At 34.2% G+C, this 20,792-nt stretch overlaps 1 protein-coding gene across 1 annotated transcript in view; it reads left to right on the forward strand.

Moving 5' to 3' along the window:
• The window catches only part of MTREX (Mtr4 exosome RNA helicase), a 92,534-nt gene that overhangs the window by 7,933 nt on the left and 63,809 nt on the right, over nucleotides 1-20,792 (forward strand). Inside the window, exons 2-10 of the mRNA XM_069492635.1 lie at nucleotides 804-941; nucleotides 2,499-2,565; nucleotides 6,118-6,180; nucleotides 7,118-7,230; nucleotides 16,083-16,257; nucleotides 17,414-17,504; nucleotides 18,498-18,622; nucleotides 19,992-20,090; nucleotides 20,562-20,664. Coding sequence (XP_069348736.1) covers nucleotides 804-941; nucleotides 2,499-2,565; nucleotides 6,118-6,180; nucleotides 7,118-7,230; nucleotides 16,083-16,257; nucleotides 17,414-17,504; nucleotides 18,498-18,622; nucleotides 19,992-20,090; nucleotides 20,562-20,664 — 974 coding nt within the window. The remainder of the gene's footprint in view (nucleotides 1-803; nucleotides 942-2,498; nucleotides 2,566-6,117; nucleotides 6,181-7,117; nucleotides 7,231-16,082; nucleotides 16,258-17,413; nucleotides 17,505-18,497; nucleotides 18,623-19,991; nucleotides 20,091-20,561; nucleotides 20,665-20,792) is intronic.

Here is a 20,792-nt window from a genome sequence, read left to right on the forward strand (position 1 = left end):
GCAAGAGCGAGACCCTCGTCTCTACTAAAAATAGAAAGAAATGATCTGGCCAACTAAAAATATATATAGAAAAAAATTAGCCGGGCATGGTGGTGCATGCCTGTAGTCCCAGCTGCTGGGGAGGCTGAGGCAGTAGGATTGCTTAAGCCCAGGAGTTTGAGGTTGCTGTGAGCTAGGCTGACGCCACGGCACTCACTCTAGCCCGGGCAACAGAGCAAGACTCTGTCTCAAAAAAAAAAAAAAGAAATCATGAAGATGATTTTCTCATTCTGGAGTCTTTATTGTTTTTGCTTTTTCATAGTTATATCTAAAATTCACAGGAAATCGATTTATGTGTATGATGAGGGTAGAGGACAGAGTGGATTCCCCTATGGATATGCAGTCTCTTGAGCACCATTTATTGTCACCTCTTTTGACCAGCAAATCCAACTAAAAAAAATTTTTTTTCCAAATAGACATATCATGCCATCAGAGAAGGCATGAAATGTTTATTGAGGGTCCTCATATAAATGCTGAATGGTGTCTTAATTTATAATTTTAAAGAAAATTATGTTAATAGTTATGTTAGTGTGAGTTTTACAGTATTTTTAAAACAAACCTTCCAAGAAAATATGAAATGTGAAAGGAGTAATGTTCAGTTTTACTAGTTATAAATTTAGTATTCTGGGCTCTAGCCAGTTTTGATTTGTAACATTCATCTATTTAAAATATGCCTGGTAATGCTATGAAGCAGTATTTTATGGTATCACTCACAAAGTAAGAACTGAGATTATGGAATTAATTCTGAACTATTTACTTATCAGGAAACGTTTTGATGGCAAATTACAATCAGAATCGACTAATAGTGGAAAAAATAAGAGAGATGCAGATTTTGAAGGCACAGATGAACCCATCTTTGGGAAGAAGCCCAGGATAGAAGAGTCAATAACTGAAGACTTAAGGTAATATTTCCGTGGTCACAAATGTTAGTAACTCTTAATTTAGGTGGTTGCATGAAATTTTAAAAATTGATTATATTGATATTTTTAAAAAGTATTTGCTAAGTTGGAGAAAGAAAGGTAAATATTCTGTATATATTCATACAAGCATGTAAATATAGAACATTTATCTGAATTTGGGGAATTAGAAGACAATATATAAAAGACTCATCTTTTACTACTTTAGAATCCAATTTTGAGAAAGAATCTTAAAGCCTGATTTTTTTAAAAGAAGGAAATAGATGTTTCCCTTTTTCATTAATGTCTCAAGGCGAGGATCACTGGAAGAATGGAATAAAAGGAAAGAGTAAAACTGACCCAATGAAAGGAATAAGTGGGAAGGAACATTAGAAGAAATTAGATTTTCATTGTCACATGTAGGAGTAGAGTGGCTATGAATTTCAAGACTCCCGCCATGGATATCTGTGGCTGAAATGGCTGGTATTTATCTGATTTTGAAAGCTGGAAATTTATAAAAGTTGATGCCAGTATCTTTGGGTGGCTTGTTTCTTATTGTGGTGATGATCTTTACAACTTTGCTTCTCCCTTCTTATGTGCCATATTCTAGCTTGGCCCTACCGTGAAGAGTTTATTATTTCTATGATTTTTTTTAACCATTTAACTGTTGTTATAGCTAATAAAATCATCTTCTATAAATAGGGATAGATGTGTCACTGAAATATTTAAGATACACCATTTGCCCAAGCTACTGTAATAGGTTATAAAATAATATTGGTAGTATAAAGTCGTTTCTTATTGTTGAAACTTTTGAGTTTTATCCAAAATATTATTATTAACTTAAAGGAAATATCAGAAGCACAGTAAATAAGAGAGTAATGAATCTACCACAGACATTCATCTATTTTTCTTCAGTTTATTGGCAGTTGTGTCCTTTCAAAGACCAGAGAACCTTGATGAATATAACTTCCAATTTTGAGGACAATAAGGAAAACTTCTATGAATTGTAGCAACATCTGAATTGGGCTAGCCTATTTTGTACTTTCTATTGTATAATGGTTTTTATAACCAGCTTTGTGTTTTGAAGTAGTGACAATGGTTTGTGAAGGTACTTTTTATTTAAAGTAGTTATTGGAACTAAGCTGACATAATTCTTTGGATAATATACTTGCTAGTCTGTTGTGTATTTGTAAAAAAGATATTAACAGACTAGGCTCGGTGGCTCATGCCTGTAATCCTAGCACTTTGGGAAGCTGAGGCAGGAGGATCCATTGAGCCCAGGAGTTTGGGGTTGCTATGAGCTATGATGACGGCATTGCACTCTAGCTGGGGTGACACAAGGAGACTGTCTCAAAGGAAAAAAAAAAGATCTTATCTGACCATTTTGGATTCTCAGCATGTATGTGAATAATGTGAAAAAAATTTCTGAATAGCAGAAGTTTTTCTGATTTGGAATACTGATAATTGGGCAGTATCATTTTCCTTAACAATACAGATGAGAGGCTTATCAAATTATAGAAAAATAACTTATTTTTATGTAACTTTAACAATTTTCTTTTGAAGTCTGGCGGACCTGATGCCCAGAGTCAAGGTACAATCAGTTGAAACTGTTGAAGGGTGTACACATGAGGTAAGTGCAAATGGCATACAGTAGGTTAGTGTTAATAGATGTGATTTTTCTTTGAACTGTCTAGTATAATGATCAGCAGGCAGTTTAGCCTTGAGGGCCTTTGAAACAACAAATAGTTTGGGGTGCACATAATCTAGTGGAAGAGCTGGGTTTTTTGTAATTAAACCTGAATTCAGTCCTGGCCCAGCCTTTTTCCTAACTACAATCTTGGGTAAATTTCTTAACCTTTTGAACACTGGTTTTTTAATACATAAATTTGGAATAAGGGGATCTACCTCATGGGGTGGTTATGAAGATTATATAAGAAAAGTACTCAGCACAGAGTAGATATTTAGTACATGTTCATTTTCATGCTACTAAAGTCAAGTAACAGTGCTATTTTTGCAGGTTACATCTTATTTTATGTCTTGCTCCAGTGACTGAGAAATTGCAGTGTTTTTGTTCTGCCACAAGATGGTGGTCATTAATAGCTTTTAGTATCCTTTAGCTGTGAGAATTTAAACATGAAGGGGACATAAGGGAACTAGAACACTATTTCCCTCTTAAGCCTTTTATCATTACAGTATAAACTTTAGAGCAAGTTAGAATTACTGGTACTTGGAGAATCTTTTGAAAAGTCTATTGAATAAACAGTAATTCCAAATTAACAAAAATTGCTTTTGATATAGATTTAGAACCTTCTCTTTTAAAATACCTATTTTTCTACTGAAAGTCCTTTATTTTTCTTTAGAAAGAGGACTTAGTCTGGCTGGTATAATATCCATTTGGTCATTTCTTCAAGATTTATGTTAGAACCTGTTCAATCCTCTGGGCTTACAAATCATGGGAAAAAATACACACCCCATTCCTCAGGAGGTCAGAAGCTCTTTTTGTGCTCCACAATTATCTTCAAGCCCACCATTCTGTCACCTCCTCTCACCTTCTCAACAGGCTAACTTTACCTTATACTTCAGAAGCTTGAAGATATTAAATTCAGTGTCCTCTGATTATAACCTCTATTACCAAGCCTATCTGTACCTGTCACATTTCCCTTCCAGGCTAAGGATGGTGGTTCTGCCAGTGTTCTTGGTTGTATCTTATACTGTCTCCACTAAGACCTTGTTTCTTTTCATTTTCCTTTGACTGTTTCTAGAGTCTCCTTTTTTCTGTTTGCCATTTCTTATCAGTGTATGGAACAAAAGTTTCTCTTTTGTTCTAGGTTGATTTTCAGCCATTATGTGGTTTTCTTCTTCCCTGTTCTTCCAGGAAAATCCTGGGACAATATTGAAAAACTGTCCCCCAAACTGAGAGGGAGCCAAGAGACCAAAGAATGACTCAGACAAGTTCACCTTGCTGAGTTGGATGACTTTATTAGAGGCTGCTTACAAAGGCACTTGCTCCTGGGCGGCATAGCAATTTCTTTCTTGCATGCACAATCTGCATCATTGTTGCCGCCTTAAGTCCCCTGCCAATGAGTGAAGCAGAACTTTTACATTGTAACATTGTTCACAGTGAAACAAACCACACTTGAGTGTTACTGTCATCGTGGGCTGTCATACAACCCATGTTATGTTAATAATATTATAATTTCGTAGTAGGCAGATTTTAGTATTACAGTTAGCTAAAGGGCACTGTAAGATAGCTAAAGCAGTTTTAAAGCAATGAGGACTGGTCTGAGCTGGCTGTTTCAGGGTAGGAAAGTGCTGGGCATTCCCCCCACTGCTAGTCATCCTGTTACTTGCTTAATCTACTTTTTAACAATTTCTTGAGCACTCCAGGCTAGCACAGTCTTTCTGTTCTGTGGTAGGGAACTTGCATTTTTCCCTCACAAATTGTACTCATTTATTCAGTACTTACCTTTTGAGTACTTGGTGCATTTTAGTTTGTATTGAAGATAAAGACATAAACAAAAGAGACATGGTCCCTTCCTTCTCAGAGTTGTCTGTTTGAAAAGAACCCCTGTTAGACTTTCCAAACTTCCATTCATTTTTTTAATCCACTATAGTTAGATTTCTTGTCTCCATTTCTTTGAAACTACTCTGTCAAAAATCACCAGTGAGCAATTGCTAAGTATTTGACTCTTGATCATCCTGCTGGTGTTCTATTTTTCTGACTGCTTAGTCTCTTAGACTTCTCTTCTATATGTCATATGTTATTGTTACCCAGACTGTTCTGAGAGTAAAACATAACTCTTTGATTCTTATGGATGCGAAAACATAATTTTGTTTTTGGTGGTGTTATATCCGAGAGATGTTAAAAATCTATGCTGATATTCTTATTCATGTCATAGAAAATGTCAGGAGAGATGATAAGGTAGGTCAACTAACCAAGCAGTTATGCACCACAGGTTGGTCATACCTTAGTGGAGATCACACCATGATTTAGAGTTGTTACATTTTCAGATCTAGGAATTTGATTTTATTAATGGTGTCAAGAATTGGACACTTTAGGATAGACTCACTTTCATCATACTTGTTAAAGATGGAGGTATATTGAAGAATCTCATTTCAAACTTAATTTAATGGATAAGTCATCTTCTCACTATTAAACTATTTAATACCTGGGATTAAGAATTATAATAAAGGGGAATATATTGTCTTAAAGGAAAAACTGGTGAAAACTATCCCTATCCCCCAAAAGTGTTCATTCACTAATAAAAACAACTTGTAAGTTAACTCTCTCCTAAACTGTGCTGGACAAACTATCAAATCTAACTTTAGTACCCTTTTATAGGTTTCATTTAGAGCATCACATTTCTTCTGACACATTCTTCATACTGGGTATTATTTATAAGGTTTCATAATTTATTAGATTATATTTTTCTTAATTAGAGTCAGATTCAGTCATTCCTTTCTGAAACTACCCACATCACCTTGATTATAATTGAGTTGCAATTTTACTGACAATCTCTTGATATTTCTAAGGCAGCTAATCTCATCTAATACTTGTTTATTGAAGTTTTGCTCTTTGAAATAATTCCTAATTTCTGTGTGTACTTTACTTGATCCTGTGGACTATTTATACATTAATTGGTTAGATTCCTACTGTACAGGGAGGAATATGTAAACATTGCCAGTATTAACTTTTAAGTCATGGGGATTTAAGTATATTGTGAACTCCAGGTCTTAATCTTCACTGGAGGAAAATTAATTTCCTGTTCTGGAATATAGTGACTGTCATTTTATTTTACATAGTTTTCTTTCATGTGGTGATGTCCTATTTTATGTCTGTTCAGGTTTTTTGAGCATTGATTAATGTCAGGCAGTACATTAGGTGTGGAAAATATAAAGATACCCAAGATAGGTCCTAGACCTTAATAAACACACAATTTCTTCAGTGAGATAAACATAAGCTTTCAATTATGATTAGACAAATGCCAGTAGAGATATTTTTTGAATGTTGAAACTTTAGTTTTTTGCTTTGCTCTTAAAGGTAGTTGTTTAATTTACAGTGTCTAAGGCTTTCAGAAACACTCTAGTTCATCACTTTTACTTTTCAAATCATCACTGGTAAGTGCTGAGTGCATCAATTCTCAGTAAGTTGATGATTTTTTGTTTTTAACTTTGACATCAGGTTGCGCTTCCTGCAGATGAAGATTATTTACCACTTAAACCTCGAGTTGGAAAAGCTGCAAAGGTCTGTACTTTGGATGATATAGTTTGTACAGTTTTGTGAGTCTTTTTTTCTTAAAAATAAACTGTTTCAAATGAGATTCTTGTACTTCCCTCTGTGTGTGTACATGTGCGCGTGTGTGTGTTCGTATGTATGTATATCAAGAAGAAGACAACTGGAGAAAAATGATATAGTGAAAACCAAATAAGAAACCATGCTAGAAACCAACCATCATGTGATGAGATTTTAAAACATTAAAATAGTGATTCTCAGCCTTTAAAAAAAAAATCTAATGAAAGTTAGGTAAATGCATGTATACAAGTTTTGCCTATAGTTTTAGCAGTTTAACAAGCTTCCAGTGAAACCCAAACTCTGTGCCTCTAGTAGATGGATTTCAAAGTCCTGATAGACCTTAAAAGGTTAACAGATTTTTAAGGTTAAATTTTTCAAGTAATCTTCTGTAAATAAAAAAGGCAGTATGGTGTAGTAAGCGTAAACTCTTCAAGTCTAATAGATATATTATTCTGCCTCTGCTGCGTGAACTTAGTGAGGGACTTGAGTTTTCAGCACTTTAGAGTTCCCATCTATGAAAAGAAATAATATCTGTGTAAGAAGTTGTGAAAATTAATAATAATAATGGAGAATATGTTGCACAGTACCTATCACAGAGCATGTTTTTGATAAATGGTAATGATTATTATTAATAATATATATAAACATAGTATAATAATTGAAAGATAGCAGAATTAACTTCTGTGATGTCTGGATAAAGATTTTTTTTATTCTTCCTGATTTTCATTAGTGGGTCATATGTTTTCTAAGTAGAATCATAAAAGAATGCTCCCAGAACACTTCATGCTCCCAGAACACTTTTAGGAGTAACCTCTGTTTTGATTTTAAGTGTGCTCTGATATGGCTAAGTATTTTCATGCAGATACTAATTAATATTTTGTTTTTATAGGAATACCCATTTATTCTTGATGCTTTTCAAAGAGAAGCCATTCAATGTGTTGATAATAATCAGTCTGTTTTAGTTTCTGCACATACATCAGCAGGAAAAACTGTTTGCGCTGAGTAAGTAGCTCTCTTTTTAAATGAAATCTTAAGATCACTTTGTTTCTCATCTCTTTAAAAGTTTTTTTCTGTTTGATTTCTGCAAGTAAACACAGTTTTACTAGTCTCTTTCTATTTTGAGTAACTTTAATTTTTTTTTCTTGTCTTATTGTACTGGCTAGGACCTCTAGTACAATGTTCAGTAGAAGTGGTGAAAGGTGGCATTCTTGCCTTGTTCCTGATATTAGGGAAAAAATACTCAGTCTTTTATCCTTAAGCATGATATTACCTTTGGGTTTTTCATGGATGCCTTTTATCAGTTTGAGGAAGTTCTCTGTTACTAGTTTGCAGAGATTTTATTTCTGTATGTGTATATGTATATGCACATAAAATATTTAGATACTAGATTTTGTCAAGTGCTTTTTTTTTTTTTTGCATTTATTGAAATTATTTTTTTGTTCTGCTAATGTGATGAATTACTTTTGTTTTTTTAAATGATAAACCTGAGATAACCTTCACTTGCTCATGACATCTAACCCTATTACATATTGTTGGATTCAATTTGGTTTGTTAAGAATTTTTGCATCTGTGTTCATAGTGGGTATTAGTTTTTAGTTTTATTATATGTCTTTCTGGTTTGGGTATCAGGGTACTATTTGTTTCTTGGTTTTTTTTTTTTTCTGATTAATCTGGCTAGAGGTCTATCAATTATGTTGATCTTCACAAAAAAACAGGTTTTGGTTTCATTGCTTTTTCTCTATTGTGTTTTCTGTTTCATTGATTTTCACTCTGATCTTTATTTTCTCCTACTTTGGATCTCATTTGCTTTTCTTTCTAGTTTCTTAAGAAGCAAAGGAGGTAATTGATTTAAGACCTTTCTTTTTCTAGCATATGCCTTTAGTTATGGAAATTTCCCTGTAATATTGCAATAGCTGCTTCCCACAAATTTTATTATGTTCAATTTGATGTGTCTGTAAAATGTTTTTGATATGTTTTAAAAATAATTTAATAGGTCTTGATAGGTTATATTAGATCCATTTTTTTGTATGGCATCATTTTCCTTCTGTCTGAAGAAATTCCTTTAGCATTTACGGTAGGGCAAATCTCCTGATGATTTTTAACTTTCGTTATGTCTAAAAAAGTCTTACCTTTTCATTTTTGAAAGATATTTTCCCTTGAGATAAAATTCTAAATTTTTTTAAGATTGCTTTTGACTTGCATAGTTTGTAACAAGGCATCCACTATGATCTTTACCTTCGTCCCCCTGTATATAATGTGTCTTTTTCTATCTGGCTGCTTCTAAGATTTTATCTTTATCATTGGTTTTAAGCAGTTTGTTTATATTAGACCACTTAAAGTTGTCTCACAACTCACTGGTGCTATGTTCTTTTTTTCTCTTTTGAGTTTCATTTTTGGGTCATTTCTAATGCTATGTTTTAAAATTTACTTTTGCATCTGAATTGTCTAATCTGTTAGTCTCATTGAGTGCATTTTATTTTATTTTATTTTATTTTTTTGAGACAGAGTCTTGCCCTGTTGCCTCTGCTAGAGTGCCATGGTGTCACCCTAGCTCACAGCAACCTCAAACTCCTGGACTGAAGGGATCCTACTGCCTCAGCCTCCCGAGTAGCTGGGACTACAGGCATGTACCACCATGCCCGGCTAATTTTTTCTATATATATTTTTAGTTGTCCAGCTAATTTCTTTCTATTTTTTCAGTAGAGATGGGGGTCTCGCTCTTGCTCAGGGTGGTCTCGAACTCCTGAGCTCAAACGATCCGCCCACCTCAGCCTCCCAAAGTGCTAGGATTACAGGCATGATCCACCGTTCCCGGCCTCATTGAGTGCATTTTTAATCTCAGATATTATATTTTCTTTGCTTGAAGTTAAATTTATTTATTTTTAATATCTTCCATATCTTCTTAGCTTTTCCTTTAGCTTCTTAAACATATGGGATACAGTTATAAAAGCTGTTTAATGTCCTGGTGACTACTTCTTTCATCTGTGTTATTTCCTGGTCTGTTTTGGTGGATAGACTTTTCTCTTCATGTCTTCTGCTCTTTGCATACTGCTTTGATTGGATATTTTGGTGCTCTAAATTTTATCACTGACTTTAAGCAGTTTAATAATGATGTGACTTTAAGATAGTTTCTTTCATGTTTCTTATGCTTGAGTTTGTTAGGTTTCTTAGACCTGTGGATTTATTATCAATATAGTTTTCATCAAATTTGGGAAAATTTCAGCCATTCTTTACTTCAAATATTTCCCTTCTTATTCCTTTAGGGACTCCAATTATATTTATAGCAGGCCACTGTTAAGTTGTCCCACAGCCCACTGATGTTCTTTTTATTATTATTTTATCTTTTGGTGTTTATTCTCTTAACTTAGGATAGGTTCTATTGCTATGACTTCAAGTTTCTTCATCTTTTTTTTGAAATGTCTAATTTGCTTTTAATATTATCCAGTATGTATAATCTTAGACTCTCTGGTTTTTCAATTATAAAAGATTGATTTAGGTCTTTTAATATTTTTCATCTTTCTACTTAACATGCTATTAAATCCTCCCTCAGCCTTCTTGAGCATATGGAGTACAGTTATAGTAACTTTTAATATCCTTGCTTAATACCAGACACAGTGGCTCACACCTGTGATCTCAGAACTTTGAGAGGCTGAAGTGGCAGAATCACTTGAGGCCAGAAGTTGGAGACCAGCCTGGGCAACACAGGGAGACCCCATCTCTTAAAAAGAAAATTAGCTAGGTGTGTTGGTGTGCCTAGTGACTCGGGAGGCTGGGGTGGAAGGATCACTTGAGCCCAAGAGTTTGAGTATACAGTGAACTAAGATCAGGCCACTGCATTTCAGCCTGAGTGGCAGAGCAAGACCCTGTCTAAGAAAACCAAAATTCTTGCTTACTAATTCTGTCATCTGTCTTATTTCTGCATCTGTTTTTATTGATTTTTTTCGTTTTCATTGTAGGTTGTATTTTTTTGCTGCTTTACATACTTGATACTTTTTTTCCCCTCTAGATCCTTAGCTGAACCACACCTGACACCTTTTTACTATATACCAAAATATTGTGAATTTTTCCTTGAATGGTGCTGAATATTTTTACGTTCCTATACATATGCATGCAATTTGTTCTGGGGTATAGTTAAGTTACTTGGAAAAAATGGAATCCTTTTGAGGCTTGCTTTTATGATTTTTTAGGCAGGACCAGAACAGAATTTACTCTGGGGTTAATTTTCCCCTCTACTTAGTTACTATTCTATTCAATATTCTACCCAGTGTCTTGAGAATTGTGAGGCTTTTCACTATAGTGGGAACCCAAATTATCCCCAGTCATGTGTGAGATTTGCTAATTTTTATCTCTTTTCCTTTTCATTGGTTTTTCCCTGTCATCAGGTAATTCTTAAGACTTATTCCCTGATCATTGCTACCTGAAGACTTGCAAATGATTGGCAGATTTTCAGAACCCTCTCTGTGTGGTTCTCTCCACTCTGGTATACTGCCCTGCTTACTGTAGCTGCCTTGGCCTCCCTTAGACGCCAATCTTGGTTTGGTCAATTTAGGAAACCTCTAGAATCTACTTGGGTTGCCCCTCTTAGAACTGTGGCTTGGAAAATATAGACAGTAATCTGGAATTACCTACTTTATTTTCTCTTTCTCAAGGATTACTATCTTTATATCCAATGTCTAAATTATTGTTTCATATATTTTGTCCTCTTTTATAGTTGTTTCAGGCAGGTAGGTAAAGCCAGTCCCTATTGGTCCATCTTAGTATAAGTGGACATTTTCTCTCTATTTTTTTTTTTCTGGCCATCCATGGTACCATCTGTATTATTTTTGCTGTATATGTTACTACAGTAGTACACATTTTGTTAGGTGTCTTTTTTTTTATAAAATGTATTTAATAACTGTGGTTCTGGAGTCTCGCTACTCACAGTATGATTCTTGACATAACCTGAGAACTTCTTAGGCCCCACTCTAAAACTACCGACTCAGAATCTGCATTTTAACAAGATCACCAGGTGATGAATATTCATACAGTAAAGTTTGGGAGAAACTGGTCTGCTCCAAAAGTGGATTGTACTCTTTAATATGAATGATAATGTGCAGTCTGCTGTAGATTGACTTTTCTGGGTTAAAAGTTAATAATTTGTAGCATATTTTACTTCTCTATGGCCTTTGCTATTGGGCAGCTCAATTAGGTACTCTTAACAAAGAATACCTAAAGAGTAAAGAAGACCATAGGAATAGAAACAGATAAAAATGGCACTAATTACCTTGTCCAGCAGTCTCTTTACCTTGACATGGTGGTTCTCTTAGTGTGTTTTCTGTTGTTATAACAGAATACCATAGACTGGGTAGTTGTTAAAGAACAGAAGTTTATTTGGCTTATGGTTCTGGAGGCTGGGAAATCCAAGAGCGTGGCACTGGCATCTTGCAAGAGTCATCCCATGACAGAAGGCATCACATGGCAAGGAAGGGAGAGGAAATTAGGCCAAATTCATCCTTTTATCTGGCACCCACTCCTTCAACAACTAATCCACTCCCAAGATAACATAATTAATCCACCCATGAAGATGGAGCCTTAGTGACCTAATTACCTCTTAAAGGCCTCACCTGCAAATACCCTTGGTGATTAAATTTCAAAATGTGGGCCGGGCGCGGTGGCTCACGCCTGTAATCCTAGCACTCTGGGAGGCCGAGGTGGGCGGATCGTTTGAGCTCAGGAGTTCGAGACCAGCCTGAGCAAGAGCGAGACCCCACCTCTACTAAAAATAGAAAGAAATTATATGGACAGCTAAAAATATATATAGAAAAAAAATTAGCCGGGCATGGTGGCGCATGCCTGTAGTCCCAGCTACTCGGGAGGCTGAGACAGGAGGATCGCTTGAGCTCAGGAGTTTGAGGTTGCTGTGAGCTAGGCTGACGCCACGGCACTCACTCTAGCCTGGGCAACAGAGTGAGACTCTGTCTCAAAAAAAAAAAAAAAAATTTCAAAATGTGTTTTGTAGGGGACATTTAAATTATAGTAGTGGTAGAAATATTTCACAAGCCCTGGAATATTATTTTCCTTATCTGGTCACTGTATTATTAGTTCCTAATTCTGTCATCTGTATCATTTTTATATCTGTTTTTATTGATATTTTCCCTTCTTGTTATGGATTATATTTTCTTCTTTGCAAGAAAATATAACATGGTACTTTTTTATTGCATACCAAAACATTATCAGTTTTACCTTGTTGGGTGCTGAATATTTTTGTATTTCTGGTCAGGTCTTATCTGGTCACTGTATTAATTACTTACAGACCTTGGCTTAGCTGTGTAAGTCCCAAGTTTTCTCTATGCAGAGTTAGAGGAATGAAGTTTGGATTTTATAGTGTCATCTCAATGATGTCAGCCAGTTACAGTTGCAGAATAGTTTTTATTTCTTATCCTCAAACACAATATGGTTCTTTACGAATGAATTCTGTTCAAGGGAGTAAGACCATTTTCTCAGTGGTCTACTCCTTTTTAGAAGGTGCTGAAGTCATAAGCTAGTTTCTTCCTAGGGAACAGGTATAGATGAAGAGTTTTGACTACTTAGTTCAATTTTTTAATCTCACTCAGAGAAACAAATTTAATAGTATATTTGGCGCATTATGCATTTAAAGCCAAAATATGTAGTCATTTGAATTCTCATCATTAGTATAACCTTGGTTTCATTTTTTTCTACAAGAGGAGAGAGATTTTCAGTGGAGGAAGTTTTCATATATATGCTGAAACCTGCTCTCAAACCCTGGGCTAGGAAACCATGAAGAGAATTTTAAGAAATTCACCAGGGTCATAGACACTTTTGAAAATCTGATGAGGGTTGCTGTGGAAGACAGTCTGGCACTTCTTCAAAAAGTTAAACATAGAAGTATCATATGACCCAGCAATTCTCTTAGATATGTACGCGAAAGAATTAAAAACAGGTACTTTGACAAATAACTTGTACATGAACATTCATAGCAATACTATTAATAATAGCCAAAAGATAGAAACAATCCAAATGTCCATCAGTGGGTGAATGGATAAATAAGATGTGGTATATCCCTACAGCGGAATATTACTCAGCCATAACAAGGAATGAAGTAATAATACATGCTACGATGTGGATGAACCTCAAAAATATTATAGTTAGTAAAAGAAACCAGACACAAAGGTTACTTATTATATTATATGATTCCATTTATGTGAAATATCCAGCATAGGTAAATCCATAGAGGCAGAAAGCAGATTGGTGGATGGCAGGGATTGGTCAGAGGGGGGAGTAGAGAATAACAGCTTAATGGGTGTAGAGTTTTTGGGGTGTGATAAAAATTTTAGAATTAGATAGATGTAGTAGTTGCACAAAATTATGCATATACTGAATTATACATTTTAAAATGGTTAATTTTATGTCATATGAATTTTACCTCAACCAAAATAAAACTGATAAGGTATAGATTTGTATATTCACACCAGTAGTTATAATTTCAGGGAGTGGGTCATTCTCAGATAAAGATTTTTCCTAGGAATGAAAGGACTTCAGGTAAACTCCTACTTTAGCTGATAACTGTAGCAGGATGTAACATTTTATTTATAAACCTGGTACTAGGACTAACATATTGATACCACGCTATTTATGAAACTGAGTAGTTTTCTTGGCCCTAATGTGAATAGCTTTATTATATAATTTACTTAACATTAAATTCACCAATTGTAAATATACAATTGAGTTAGTAAATTAGTACAATTGTGCATCCCTCACCAGTTTTAGAAGACTTCCATCCATCCAATTCTCTTGTGTGTGTTTGCATTCAAACCCACTCCTACCTCCAGCTCTAGGCGAACACTGATCGTGTGATTGGCTATTATAATACTGATAAGAACATTCATGTGCAAATCTTTTAGGAGACATCTGTTTTTATTTCTCTTGGGTAGATACCTAGGAATGGAAATGCTGGATCTTACGGCAAATATGTATTTAGCTCTTTAGGCAACTGATAAACTCTTTTTCAAAGTGACTGTACCATTTTATATTCCTACCAGTAGTGTATCAGGGTGCCAGTTTCTCTGCATCCTCGTCAACTCTTGGTATTATCTTTTTTGATTCTACCTGTTTTAGTGGGTATGTAGTGACGTCATGTAGTGGTTTTAATTGGCATTTCTCTGATTTATGTTAAGCATCATTACATGTGTTTATCTGTTTGTGTATCTTTGGTGAATTATTTCAGTCTTTTGCTGATGTTTTAAATTGGATTCTTGGTCTTATTGCATTGTAAGGATTCTTTATTACTATATAAATTTTGGTTTTTGTTTGTTCATTTTTTTGATGCAAGATCTGGCTCTGGTTCATTTTTTTGATACAAGATCTGGCTCTGTTGCCTGAGGTAGAGTGCAGTGGTATCTGCCTTTCTCTTTGTCATTCAGCAGTTTAACTATGATATTTCTAGGTGTGGTTCTTTTTCAGTTTTTCCTCCTGTGTTCATTGAGCTTCTTGGATCTGTTGATTAATGTTTTTAAAATAAATTTGCAAAGTTTTTTATTATTATTTTTTCCTGCCTCTTTCTCATTTTGAAATTTCCATTGGGACGCTTGAAGTTGTCCTGCAGATTTCTGAGTGTCTCTTGTTTTTCTTCTATTTCTTTGTTTCTTTAGATATAATTTCTCTTTTTGATTTATCTTTATTTTCACTGATACTTTCTTCTGCCATCTCAGATTTGCTCATGAGCCCATGTAGTGAATTTTTCATTTGTTTATTGTAATTTTAATCTGTGGAGTTTTCATTTGGTTATGTTGTTAATAGTTTGAATTTCTCTGTTGAGATGCCTATCAAAGGCATTGTTCTATTTCCTTTTAATTCTTAGAACCTGTTTCATTGCATTTTTTTGGACATCTTTCTAGTAGCCGCTTTAGAGTCTTTGTCTGCTAAGTTCCACGTCTGTGACCACTCAATCAATTTCATTTGATTTTTCCCCCGTAAGTATGGATCATACTTTCCTGTTTCTTTTTACATCTAGCAGTTTTTGTTAAACAGTAGACATTTTAGATATATTGTAGCATCATGTATTCTTCTTTCTTTCTTTTTTCTTTCATGGGTATCTCTTACAATTCATATTTGATCATGTTTGGACAACTTTTAATTTTTTACTTGCTTATTTCACTATTTTGGAGGATACTTGGGATGAATATTATTTTTATTTCCCCAAATAGATCATAAGATTGTTGTGGGCAGGAACTGTATCTTAAATAAGGGGGATCTACCACAGTTTTAAGCTTAATCCTGATTTCATGGTCTATATTTAAATACTTACCTGAATTTTCTTTAAAAACAAATAAAACTACTGTATTACGTCCTGTTCATAGCTATGGAATGACTTTTCCATGATCAGAATGTACCATAATTTTCATAACTATTATATGTAGGAAAAGAATGCATATGGATTAACTTAGCTATGAAACTTGGGGGAAAAACATTTCATATTACAGGGACTATAAATATTTTCCTAATTGTCTTCTGTATACACATAAACTGACAGGCAGAGGTGCTAAACTTTTAGAGGATCATCTGTAGAAATAGGTGTTTTACTTGTAAGAAATAGGGTAACCACTAGTAATCCACTGATGTTAGTAATTAAGTTGCATTAACTCTAAGTGATCAGAGTTAAAATGTTCTAGATTATTTAGACCACTACATTTCAGATTTATCATAATAATTATTAGTGGATAAGATATTAATGTTCTGTAAAGTCCATTTAAGATAATTAGGAAAAAAATTAGATGTAATTATTAACAGAATTTTAAAAATCATATAATTTAAAGACAAGGTTTTATAATTATTTTTATTTGTTTTCACATTTTTAGATATGCCATTGCATTGGCCTTAAGGGAAAAACAGCGTGTAATATTTACCAGCCCAATTAAGGCTCTGAGTAACCAAAAATACCGTGAAATGTATGAAGAATTTCAGGATGTTGGTCTGATGACAGGAGATGTTACTATTAACCCTACAGCATCTTGTCTTGTTATGACCACAGAGGTAATTTATGTAGTGCCCCATCTGACTTTTCCTTTTTAATTTAATTAATGTGTCTATTCACTTAGAACACATAATGTTTTATTGCTTGCTCTGTTTAAATAAAATGTAATACTTTATTTTCTGAGTAGACTTATGTGAAGTGAATATAATTTATCCTAAAATGTTTTAGTAACATGTTTATTTCTAAATTACCAATATTTCTGGTATTTGTCATATAATTTAGATACTTTTTCTTCAGTTATTTTCAAAGGCTTATTACTGTCAATGACATGAAAATGTTTTATTGGTCTTATATACATAGTTATTAGTATTTGAATACATAGTTTCTTATAAGTAGTGGCTCTTTGTTTCATGTGATTTATTTCTTCTACATCTGAGTATTAATACAAGTAGGTAAGTAACGTTAAAGAATGCAGTATTACATTTAGCTTGTTCTCATAATCACTATTAATTTTTGCATATACTTATAACATCTTAAATTTTAGACATGATTAGCTATCTTTACTGTACTGAGTACTTTTGTACTAATACATACTTTAATTATATCTTTGCGTTTTATGAGGATATGGTATAATACAATAGTGAGCGTAACTTAGCTTCTGGTCTGCAGAGCCAGCCAAAGGCATTGCTCACTTTTCATTTTGGTGCCCCATGTAAGTTTATTTTCTGTTCTCAAAGCTTCTTCCCATCTGTCGGAGATTTTAACTCCAAAAATTAGAATAAATATTGCCAGGAAGTGCCCTTTTATAATTAGTCAAGGCAGAAGAAATTGGGCAAACAGTATGGGATCCAGTGTTTTGGATACAGGATAATTTAAGTTGCTCTCATGTTTTAGGAAGTCTGGATCTTGGAAAGGTGCTGTGCATATAAGGAAGTCACTTCGTATTCTAGATATACAGAGAGCAGGAGTGATCATAATTCTCTATGTATGTTGTATCTGATTAGTAACTGTATAGAAGTCATTTACTTTGGTTTTGTGAGTGAAGGAAGATGATTTGATTTATGAAATATTCTTAAGATCTGTAATTCCCTAAAGTTATTTTAATATTTCTATTTAATAAAAAGTACCCAAAATTCCTTATTGAAAACAGTTTTTGTTTAACTATTAGTTGTTATGTCAAAATCTTGCTAAGTAAATCTTATACTTCTTCTTTAGATTTTGAGAAGTATGCTGTACAGAGGTTCTGAAGTTATGCGAGAAGTTGCTTGGGTCATATTTGATGAAATCCATTACATGAGAGATTCAGGTATACTCTGCAGTGTTAAGATGTGTACCATGTATTTCCTTTAAGAATGGCATTAGGAATTTTGAATGAGAAGTTGTTAAATTTTGCTTTTAGTTTTTGTGTGGTTAGAGTTCTAATAAACTATTGCTTTAAATTCTGAACAGCATGATATAATTTTCACATTAGGATTTCATTTAACTCCTTAAATAGTAACTTTTGCTGGATGAAAAAATGTAAATTCAAATAGAGCAAGTAGAATTATTAATAAAAACTGGCTTTTAATAGAGAACTTACTAATGTAACTAATGTTAAAGAATTTCTAAAACTTCTAGCTTACAAAGTTAACTTTCTTGCTTTTTAATAAGTTAGTTTACTGTTTTAAAAAAAAAAACTAAATGGCTGGGCACAGTGGCTAATACCTGTAATCCCAGCACTTTGGGAGGGTGAGGCAGGAGGATTGCTTGAGGCCAAGAGTTCAAGACCAGCCTGGGTAACATGGTGAGACCCTGTCTGTACAAAAATTTAAAAAATTAGCCAGGCTTTGGTGGCACGTGCCTATAGTCCTAGCTACTCAGATGCTGAGGCGAGAGGATTGCTTGAGCCCAGGAATTCGAGGTTATAGTGAGCTATGATTGCACCACTGCCCTCTAGCCTGGGTGACAGAGTGAGGTCCCATCTCTATAAGCCAGTAACTATTGCTTCTTAAAGTGAAGTGGAAATACTATTCCCCTGCCTTCTCTTTGGGGCTCTTGTTATGTTGTTTGAAAGGATTCAGTCTGGAGCTGCTCTTTGCAGACTGTTTTAGAGTACATTGTGTTTATAGTGGTTTGATATGCTAACTTTCTACTGGATAGATTCATGGTAAGAACTAAAGTAGTTTTCAGTAAGGTTCTGTGGCTAAAGATATTCTTGCATAAAGTGGTCTGCATTTCTAATAATAAAGCTTAAGAGAATATAATTTTAGATAGTGTTGCAAAGTGACATTGTATTCCAAGGTATATTTATTTTTTCCAGAACGTGGTGTAGTATGGGAAGAAACCATTATTTTGCTTCCTGATAATGTCCACTATGTCTTCCTTTCGGCTACTATTCCAAATGCCCGACAGTTTGCTGAATGGATTTGTCATTTACATAAACAGGTATTTTTTCCCCTTTTTTGATGTGTTTAGTATTTAAAATGTTAAAGGTTGGCCTTACTATACCCTCCTATAATTTTTTCCTAATGCTGTCCAGAATAAAGAAAACATTTTTAATGTGAAACTACTTCTTAAATCAAGTAGCTTAACAAAATCAACGGACTAGCTTTTTAGAAATGTTGATTTCTGAAGCCTGATCTCAAACCCAGTATATGTAAATGTATGGGAGGAGGGCTTTGGAAGCTCTGATTTTCAAAAGTTCCCAAGTTGATCCTGATGATCTGCCAGGTTTAGAAACTGCATTTACTCAGATAGTAATCCGTGAGTAAACAATGGAGAATTTCTTCTAATGCCTTGATACCAGGAAAAGCTGGGGGCATTTCTTGAGCTTTTTTTTTTTTTTTTTTTTTGAGACAGAGTCTCATTCTGTTGCCCCGGCTAGAGTGCTGTGACATCAGCCTAGCTCACAGCAACCTCCAACTCCTGGGCTCAAGTGATCCTACTGCCTCAGCCTCCCGAGTAGCTGGGACTACAGGCATGCACCACCATGCCCGGCTAATTTTTTCTATATATATTTTTAGTTGTCCAGATAATTTCTTTCTATTTTTAGTAGAGACGGAGTCTCGCTCTTGCTCAGGCTGGTCTAGAACTCCTGAGCTCAAATGATCCACCCTCCTCAGCCTCCCAGAGTGCTAGGATTACAGGCGTGAGCCACCGCGCCTGACCTTTCTTGAGCTTTTGATTTGATTTTTCTCATGTAAATTTAGACTTAGTTCCATTTTCTAGTCCAACTTTAGCGTCTGTGTAGGACTTTATAACAGCATTTGTTTACATATGCTGAATTTATTCTTGTTTTTATTTTTCTGCCTTTACTTTATACCAGTATCCTCACGAACTTATTCTTACCTGTTTATAAGCTCTGTAGATGTATTTTTATAACATTCCCCCATGTTGCTCCTGTAGGATAGAAACCCAGTGGATTTTCTAGAGGAGCTTAGGTTTTGAAAAGCCTCTGTGGGGCAGAAAAATTCCATTTTATCTCAGAGAAACCTTTGTATCACCATAGTACTCCATAGAAACAGATATCTTCTGTAATTACAGCATCTCAGGGCTAGCTAATGGGTAATTGAAGCTCAGGTTATTTATTTGGCACTGATTAGGGAATGGTAAATTGATGAGATGGTAGTATAATTTGATAGACCTAATTTTTCTATATTATTGCCTGGTTTTTAAAGTATATTTTAAAAAGTTGGTTTCTTTTTGAAATGTTGGATTCACAATTTTATTTCCATAAGGTCTTCTAGATAGGTCAAATACACAATTTTATTTTGAAGAAATAAAACTTTACATGTTAAATTCTTTTTTTTTACAGCCTTGTCATGTAATTTACACAGATTATCGGCCTACTCCATTGCAACACTACATTTTTCCAGCAGGAGGAGATGGCCTGCACCTTGTTGTTGATGAAAATGTAAGAGAGTAATTGTCATTTCTTATTATCTATAATGTCATACTTTATTGTTAATACCTTGCTTTTCCTTAATTTTGAAATAGAGAATAATGGCAGAGACCTTTTTTGGGCTTTTTTGGTCTCAGTTTCACAGTTCAAAACTGATGGGGTTTTTTTGTACTTTTTCTCAAAAATGTTATATGTGAATTAGATTTTCCTCCTTTCTTAGTATTTAAAAATGCCTGGAGAACAGGGGCTCCAGACATGTTTCAGATGTCTTAATGTTTTGCTGTTTCCAGTTTTATTACTTCCTTATCATCTTTTATTACCTTTTACCACAGGACATTTTTGAATTATTTTAGTGACCTTTGTTATAATAATAATATTAAATTATTTTATTATTTTAGGAAGCTTTGTGTTTGAGGTATGAAAGTAGTTTGAATTATGATTAAATATTAGTGAAGTTACATAGAAAAAAATTCATGATTACAGGGTGACTTCAGAGAAGATAATTTTAATACTGCAATGCAAGTGCTTCGAGATGCAGGTGATTTGGCAAAAGGAGACCAGAAGGGACGGAAAGGAGGAACAAAAGGTAATTTAGAACTTTACATATAAATTGTGTATTAAATTACTCTGACTTTTTTTGTCTTTTATTTTTTTCTCAGGAAGCTAAATAAAGATCTAGATGGTATATGATAAAATTGGATAAATAAAGGTTGA

This window comes from Eulemur rufifrons, chromosome 17, assembly GCF_041146395.1.
Source record: "Eulemur rufifrons isolate Redbay chromosome 17, OSU_ERuf_1, whole genome shotgun sequence".
NCBI classification, from domain to species: domain Eukaryota; kingdom Metazoa; phylum Chordata; class Mammalia; order Primates; family Lemuridae; genus Eulemur; species Eulemur rufifrons.